Consider the following 8,634-nt stretch of genomic DNA (forward strand, 5'->3'; position numbering starts at 1 on the left):
GCTGTGCCTTGTCTCCTCCTAACCACCTCGTCACCCCTTTTCCCACCTGTTCCCTTTTTCCCTCTGATTAGGTCCCTATATCTCTCTCTGTTCCTGCTCCTGTCCTTGTCGGATTCTTGTTTGTTGTGTTTCATGCCTGAACCAGACTGTCGTCATGTTTGCTGTAACCTTGTCTTGTCCTGTCGGAATCTGCCGGTCCGTCTGAGCCTACCTATGTTTGGTAATTAAAGAAGCTCTGTTTAAGTTAATTCGCTTTTGGGTCCTCATTCACGCACCGTAACAGAAGAATCCGACCAAGAATGGACCCAGCGACTTCGGATCCTCTCCACTCAGCCGTCGGGATCCAGGGAGCGATGCTAGGCAGACACGGGCAGGAATTGTCTGCTGCTCGACATGCCGTTGAGACCCTGGCCACCCAAGTCTCCAACCTCACAGAACAGGTTCACCATCTCCGCCTCGATCCACCGGCCACTTCCAGGGCTTTCGAATCTCCGGAGCCCAGAATCAATAACCCGCCGTGTTACTCTGGGGAGCCCACTGAATGCCGCTCGTTCCTCACCCAGTGTGATATTGTGTTTTCTCTCCAGCCCTACACTTTCTCCAGGAGCACTGCTCGTGTCGCCTACGTCATATCTCTCCTTATTGGACGGGCTCGTGAGTGGGGCACGGCAATCTGGGAGGCAAGGGCTGAGTGTACTAACCAGTATCAGGACTTTAAGGAGGAGATGATACGGGTTTTTGATCGATCTGTTTTTGGGGAGGAGGCTTCCAGGGCCCTGTCTTCCCTATGTCAAGGTAATCGATCCATAACAGACTACTCTATTGAGTTTCGCACTCTTGCTGCCTCCAGTGGCTGGAACGAGCCGGCTTTGCTCGCTCGTTTTCTGGAGGGTCTCCGCGCAGAGGTAAAGGATGAGATTCTCTCCCGGGAGGTTCCTTCCAGCGTGGATTCCTTGATTGAACTCGCTATTCGCATTGAGCGACGGGTTGATCTTCGTCACCGAGCTCGTGGAAAGGAGCTCGCGTTCTCCGTTGCCCCCCTCTCCGCATCACTACCATCTTCCTCTGCCGGCTCGGGTGCTGAGCCCATGCAGCTGGGAGGTATCCGCATCTCGACTAAGGAGAGGGAACGGAGAATCACCAACCGCCTCTGTCTCTATTGCGGTTCCGCTGGTCATTTTGTCACTTCATGTCCAGTAAAAGGCCAGAGCTCATCAGTAAGCGGAGGGCTACTGGTGAGCGCTACTACTCCTGTCTCTCCTTCAAGATCCTGCACTACCTTGTCGGTCCATCTACGCTGGACCGGTTCGTCAGCTTCCTGCAGTGCCTTAATAGACTCTGGGGCGGAGGGCTGTTTTATGGACGAGACCTGGGCTCGGGAACATGACATTCCTCTCAGACAGTTAAAGGAGCCCACGGCCTTGTTCGCCCTGGATGGTAGTCCTCTCCCCAGGATTCAGCGTGAGACGCTACCTTTAACCCTCACTGTTTCTGGTAATCATAGTGAAACCATTTCTTTTTTAATTTTTCGTTCACCTTTTACACCTGTTGTTTTGGGCCATCCCTGGCTAGTTTGTCATAATCCTTCCATTAATTGGTCTAGTAATTCTATCCTCTCCTGGAACGTCTCTTGTCATGTGAAATGTTTAATGTCTGCTATCCCTCCTGTTTCCTCTGTCTCTTCTTCACAGGAGGAGCCTGGTGATTTGACAGGGGTGCCGGAGGAATATCACGATCTGCGCACGGTGTTCAGTCGGTCCAGGGCCACCTCTCTTCCTCCACACCGGTCGTATGATTGTAGTATTGATCTCCTTCCGGGAACCACCCCCCCCCCCGGGGTAGACTATACTCTCTGTCGGCTCCCGAACGTAAGGCTCTCAAAGATTATTTGTCTGTAGCTCTTGACGCCGGTACCATAGTCCCCTCCTCCTCTCCCGCCGGAGCGGGGTTTTTTTTTGTCAAGAAGAAGGACGGGTCTCTGCGCCCCTGCATAGATTATCGAGGGCTGAATGACATAACAGTGAAGAATCGTTATCCGCTTCCTCTTATGTCTTCAGCCTTCGAGATCCTGCAGGGAGCCAGGTTTTTCACTAAGTTGGACCTTCGTAACGCTTACCATCTCGTGCGCATCAGGGAGGGGGACGAGTGGAAGACGGCGTTTAACACTCCGTTAGGGCACTTTGAATACCGGGTTCTTCCTTTCGGCCTCGCTAACGCTCCAGCTGTCTTTCAGGCATTAGTCAATGATGTCCTGAGAGACATGCTGAACATCTTTGTTTTCGTTTACCTTGACGATATCCTGATTTTTTCACCGTCACTCCAGATTCATGTTCAGCACGTTCGACGTGTCCTCCAGCGCCTTTTAGAGAATTGTCTTTTTGTGAAGGCTGAGAAGTGCACTTTTCATGCCTCCTCCGTCACATTTCTCGGTTCTGTTATTTCCGCTGAAGGCATTAAGATGGATCCCGCTAAGGTCCAAGCTGTCATTGATTGGCCCGTCCCTAAGTCACGCGTCGAGCTGCAGCGCTTTCTCGGCTTCGCGAACTTCTATCGTCGTTTCATCCGTAATTTCGGTCAGGTGGCAGCTCCTCTCACAGCCCTTACTTCTGTCAAGACGTGCTTTAAGTGGTCCGTTTCCGCCCAGGGAGCTTTTGATCTCCTCAAGAATCGTTTTACATCCGCTCCTATCCTTGTTACACCTGACGTCTCTAGACAGTTCGTTGTCGAGGTTGACGCGTCAGAGGTGGGCGTGGGAGCCATTCTTTCTCAGCGCTCCCTCTCTGACGACAGGGTCCACCCATGCGCGTATTTTTCTCATCGCCTGTCGCCGTCGGAACGTAACTATGATGTGGGTAACCGCGAACTGCTCGCCATCCGCTTAGCCCTAGGCGAATGGCGACAGTGGTTGGAGGGGGCGACCGTTCCTTTTGTCGTTTGGACTGACCATAGGAACCTTGAGTACATCCGTTCTGCCAAACGACTTAATGCGCGTCAGGCGCGTTGGGCGCTGTTTTTCGCTCGTTTCGAGTTCGTGATTTCTTATCGTCCGGGCTCTAAGAACACCAAGCCTGATGCTTTGTCTCGTCTCTTCAGTTCTTCAGTAGCCTCCACTGACCCCGAGGGGATTCTCCCTGAGGGGCGTGTTGTCGGGTTGACTGTCTGGGGAATTGAGAGGCAGGTAAAGCAAGCGCTCACTCACACTCCGTCGCCGCGCGCTTGTCCTAGGAACCTTCTTTTCGTTCCCGTTCCTACTCGTCTGGCCGTTCTTCAGTGGGCTCACTCTGCCAAGTTAGCCGGCCACCCTGGCGTTCGGGGTACGCTTGCTTCCATTCGCCAGCGTTTTTGGTGGCCCACCCGGGAGCATGACACGCGTCGTTTCGTGGCTGCTTGTTCGGTCTGCGCGCAGACTAAGTCCGGTAACTCTCCTCCTGCCGGCCGTCTCAGGCCGCTTCCTATTCCCTCTCGACCGTGGTCTCACATCGCCTTAGATTTTGTCACCGGACTGCCTTCGTCAGCGGGGAAGACTGTTATTCTTACGGTTGTCGATAGGTTCTCTAAGGCGGCTCATTTCATTCCCCTTGCTAAGCTTCCTTCTGCTAAAGAGACGGCACAAATCATCATCGAGAATGTTTTCAGAATTCATGGCCTTCCGTCAGACGTCGTTTCGGACAGAGGTCCGCAATTCACGTCTCAATTTTGGAGGGAGTTTTGCCGTTTGATTGGGGCTTCCGTCAGTCTCTCTTCCGGCTTTCACCCCCAGTCTAACGGTCAAGCAGAACGGGCCAATCAGACTATTGGTCGCATCTTACGCAGTCTTTCTTTTCGCAACCCTGCGTCTTGGTCAGAACAGCTCCCCTGGGCAGAATACGCCCACAACTCGCTTCCTTCGTCTGCGACCGGGCTATCTCCTTTTCAGAGTAGCCTCGGGTACCAGCCTCCGCTGTTCTCATCTCAGTTCGCCGAGTCCAGCGTCCCCTCCGCTCAGGCTTTTGTCCAACGTTGCGAGCGCACCTGGAAGAGGGTCAGGTCTGCACTTTGCCGTTATAGGACGCAGACTGTGAGGGCTGCTAATAAGCGTAGAACTAAGAGTCCTAGATATTGTCGCGGTCAGAGAGTTTGGCTCTCCACTCAGAACCTTCCCCTTAAGACGGCTTCTCGCAAGTTGACCCCGCGGTTCATTGGTCCGTTCCGTATTTCTCGGGTCATTAATCCTGTCGCAGTTCGACTTCTTCTTCCGCGATACCTTTGTCGCGTCCACCCGGTCTTCCATGTCTCCTGCATCAAGCCCGTCCTTCGCGCCCCCGCTCGTCTTCCCCCCCCCCCCCCCCCATCCTTGTCGAGGGCGCACCCATCTACAGGGTCCGTAGAATTTTGGACATGCGTCCTCGGGGCCGTGGTCACCAGTACCTCGTAGATTGGGAGGGGTACGGTCCTGAGGAGAGGAGTTGGGTTCCCTCTCGGGACGTGCTGGACCGTGCGCTGATCGAGGATTTCCTCCGTTGCCGCCAGGTTTCCTCCTCGAGTGCGCCAGGAGGCGCTCGGTGAGTGGGGGGGTACTGTCATGTACTGTCATGTTGTGTCTTGTCTCTGTCCTTTCCCTTCACCCTGTCTCCCTCTGCTGGTCGTTGTTAGGTTACCTTTTCTCCCCCTCTTTCCCCCAGCTGTGCCTTGTCTCCTCCTAACCACCTCGTCACCCCTTTTCCCACCTGTTCCCTTTTTCCCTATGATTAGGTCCCTATATCTCTCTCTGTTCCTGCTCCTGTCCTTGTCGGATTCTTGTTTGTTGTGTTTCATGCCTGAACCAGACTGTCGTCATGTTTGCTGTAACCTTGTCTTGTCCTGTCGGAATCTGCCGGTCCGTCTGAGCCTACCTATGTTTGGTAATTAAAGAAGCTCTGTTTAAGTTAATTCGCTTTTGGGTCCTCATTCACGCACCGTAACACCAGCACTTGTAGACTAGTACAGGAAAGCATCGCCACAGATGAAAGGCGAAACTAGTGATCAAACCTGAGATAGTAAGTAGCCTGTCTATGGTAAAGCCTGTTTAGCTTGCCTCGCTCCCTCCGACAGTTAAACGGTGAGATTTAGAGATTTTTTTTGTGTTACTTTCTATTCAAAGTAATATTTCTAAAGTAACTTTTTGTTAAATGTAACAAGTTATAAATAATGTTTTACTTTTCCAAGTATCTAATCCCAACACTGCTCATCAGTGACGGCACATGCAACCAATGGCTGCCTGGTTGCCTGGCTGCCTGGTTCATTACTATTGCCTATAACGTTGCCCTATTGTTGCCCTAACGTTGCCCTAACATTGCTCTAACGTTGTCCTGGTTCCCAGGTTCCGCCTGGTCCCGTTCCTGACGGAGCTGCGAGCGGTGATGGACTGGGTGTGGACGGACACCACCCTCAGCCTGTCCAACTGGATCTGTGTAGAGGACATCTACGCCCATATCTTTGTCCTCAAGTGCTGGAGGATGTCAGAGAAGGTGAGGGACCATGGGCCTGCTGTGTTAGTTCTCCTCTAGGACCTCCCTATCCATATCTGAATGATGCTTAGAGTGGAAGTAGATAGTATGTTGTCAAAGAGGCTGTGTAGAAATGAGATACAGCAGGTTTATGCGGGACAATCCTCACACGGGGCACCAATTACGTAGGTTCGCCCAAAAGTTTTAAAACATTTATAGAAACTGTAACGAAAGTCTATTGTTTATTTCCCCAAACTATTTTTTATATTATTTTATGTGTGTTGTTTACCAGAGGTACCCCCAGCCTCGCGGGCAGAAGAAGAAGAAGGTGGTGAAGTATGGGATGGGAGGTTTGATCGTCATGCTTCTTATCTGCATTGTTTGGTTCCCGCTGCTCTTCATGTCACTGGTCAAGTCAGTGGCCGGGGTGGTCAACAAACCTCTGGACGTGTCGGTCACCATCACCCTGGGAGGCTTTCAGGTAGCGCCACTCATGTTGACCGCAGTCATATATAGAGAGACAGTTCGGCCGCCATTTTCCACACTGGCCGCAATTTTAGCATATGTTGGTATGAACATCAGTCCAAACTCTATCTATAGCTCTGGGATTGAAGGTGTGTAGATGTTTTTATTTTTTTTACTGACTTTTGTCAGATGTCACATTTATATCTATTTTAATATTATAACGTTGGTATCTCTTCCTTCAGCCCATTTTCACTATGAGTGCCCAGCAAAATCAACTGAAGGACATTAGCAAAGCAGATTTTGCAGACTTCATGAATTCATACAACTACATTCCGGTAAGAAGACCACCCATTTTACAGCTTGCTTTCTAAATCATAATTTTAGGCCATACAATACAACAAATATTTCAGATGTTGCTCAAGATTTCCAAATATCTTGTGATGATATAGATTTGACTACTATTACATTCTGGTTTGAATATATTACTGTGTATTGAATTAATGTGTATTACTATAACAAAGACCTGTCTTGTCCCACTCACACGGGACTTTGTGCATCTTAGTGTTGTACAGTATGTTTGAGTAGTAATATTTCAATGCTTCTATCATTGCAGTCAGCGATGCAGTTCCTGGAGGCCTACACGTCAGCGGACGTGGCTGTGGCGGAGCTGGAGGGCAGTTCCAACTCCCTGTGGACCATCAGCCCCCCCAGCAGGAAGAACCTGATGGACGTTCTCAGCAAGGAGGAATACTTCCCTGTCACCATGTCCTGGACCATCCAGAGGTAAGAGTGACACGGCAACAGACTGAAACAGGGAAGGACAACCTGGAACTGCCCAATAAGATACGTTCATTTTCATTTTCCATTGCACGCTGCACTCAACCAGGACATAGAGAATCAAACCAATACTCGACTGCACACATGGAAACACACTCACTTACAATCTGAGAGAGAACCAAATCTAAACTCACACACTTATTACAAACTCAAAAGTGTCTTGCACAACTCAACATTCAACATTTCGTACAGAGAGGGTGGGAGACAAGGATGGAGGGAGTCAATATATTTGTTTCTTGCTTCCATTTTTGAATGGATAAATTAGTTCCGCTCTAGGGTGTCAGTGTCGTTAGAGATTTGTGTGAACTTGATAAAATGACATAGTTGTGTAGATACACATAGGATACATAGTACTTTAGAGCCGTAAAATATCTGTTGAGATATCTGTCCATTTGCAATGTCTGTGAGCCGGAAAATAACACATTTACGAGTTCACAAAGTAATGTGTGATGTACCATTTGTGACCACAGTGTACTGTGTGCAATTGCGATTTTTCTCTCTTCAACAGGAATCTCAGTCTTGGAGCCAAAGCTGAAGTTGCGACAGATAAACATATAACATACCTTGATATGACAACGCGACAAGAGTTAATAGATCTGCTGAATGGGACCAGAAACCAGGCTGTGTAAGTAGACTTCACTAAGGAAAACGGACTACAACTTTTGAGGCTTAATTAAGCCTTCATAAACCCTTTATAAGGCCTTTATAAATGCTTCATAAATCATTCATTATTAAATGGCATGCTATATAATGTATACAACCACTTGACAGGGTGAGGTAGGTTACTTTATAAATATAATTTGTTACAGTTGCCACATTTTTTGGTCGGTAATGCAACTTTTGTATTACCCAAACTAAGTAACGTAATCTCATTACTTTCAGTTACTTCTGGATTACTTTCCCCTTAAAATGCAATAGAAGAAGACAAAAAGGATCCAGCAAATGCATTTGGTGTGTCATCATAGTGGTCTCTGACTTAGACTCACTTAGGTGGAACAAATTTAAACTTGCGCCTTTTTTCAATGCTAAATGTAATGTCATTGAGAAATAAAAATATAATATTTTTGCTAGTAACATAACTGATTACAGGTACATTTTTTGTTGTTGTAATCAGATTTAATGTAATTAGTTACGACCCAACCATGTCAATGCACTATGGACATTTTTTTTTAGATCTCTTTCTCCCCTCTCTTCTCCAGGGTGATAGAACAAGTCTTCCCATGCTTCCTCAGAGCTCCCAGTGACTCCAATGCCAAACCTATAGAACAACTCTATAAAGGTAATTCCTCTATAAAGGTAATTTGGGGCGGCAAAAGGTTGCTAGATCGAATCCCCGAGCTGTCGTTCTGCCCCTGAACAAGGCAGTTAACCCACTGTTCCTAGGCTGTCATTGAAAATAAGAATTTGCTTAGTTAACTAAAGGTTCATTTTTTTTTAAATGTACACATCCTTGAATAGACTTCAAATACAGTGAATAGATGTTCATAGACAGATTTACATTGTATGTGAAATTAACACTTCTACATTTCTTATTTTGACACTGTTTCAAACTGAAGCATCCCCCTCTTATTACTGACTGCTGATGTAGCATTAATGATATTATCTCCCTTTCAGACAATAGCTACAAGAACATCCTGCTAGCCCTGGAGAGAACCCACAACAGCAGTGGAGAGATCCAGGAGTGGTGGATCGTAGACCAGCCGTCGGCGGGACAGATCCAGATGAGAGGCGCGGCAGTTGGGAAGAAGAGAGAGGCGGGCCTCCAGCTGTACGTGTTTAGTGACAAAGTCAGCCCGCCCAGTCTGGGCTTCCTGGCAGGATATGGGTGAGTGGAGGGATATCTGACAGTGTGACTTGGGTTGTTTTC

General features: G+C 48.5%; 1 protein-coding gene across 3 annotated transcripts in view; it reads left to right on the forward strand.

Annotated features, from left to right (window-relative positions):
- LOC110536547 (piezo-type mechanosensitive ion channel component 2) overlaps positions 1-8,634 on the forward strand; it is a 228,583-nt gene that overhangs the window by 218,410 nt on the left and 1,539 nt on the right. For all 3 annotated transcript variants that reach the window (XM_036934818.1, XM_036934819.1, XM_036934820.1), the window contains exons 45-51: positions 5,339-5,486; positions 5,758-5,946; positions 6,173-6,265; positions 6,544-6,713; positions 7,276-7,392; positions 7,967-8,046; positions 8,382-8,592. In XM_036934818.1, the coding sequence (XP_036790713.1) occupies positions 5,339-5,486; positions 5,758-5,946; positions 6,173-6,265; positions 6,544-6,713; positions 7,276-7,392; positions 7,967-8,046; positions 8,382-8,592 (1,008 nt within the window). The remainder of the gene's footprint in view (positions 1-5,338; positions 5,487-5,757; positions 5,947-6,172; positions 6,266-6,543; positions 6,714-7,275; positions 7,393-7,966; positions 8,047-8,381; positions 8,593-8,634) is intronic.

This window comes from Oncorhynchus mykiss, chromosome 11 (genome assembly GCF_013265735.2).
Source record: "Oncorhynchus mykiss isolate Arlee chromosome 11, USDA_OmykA_1.1, whole genome shotgun sequence".
Lineage (NCBI taxonomy): Eukaryota > Metazoa > Chordata > Actinopteri > Salmoniformes > Salmonidae > Oncorhynchus > Oncorhynchus mykiss.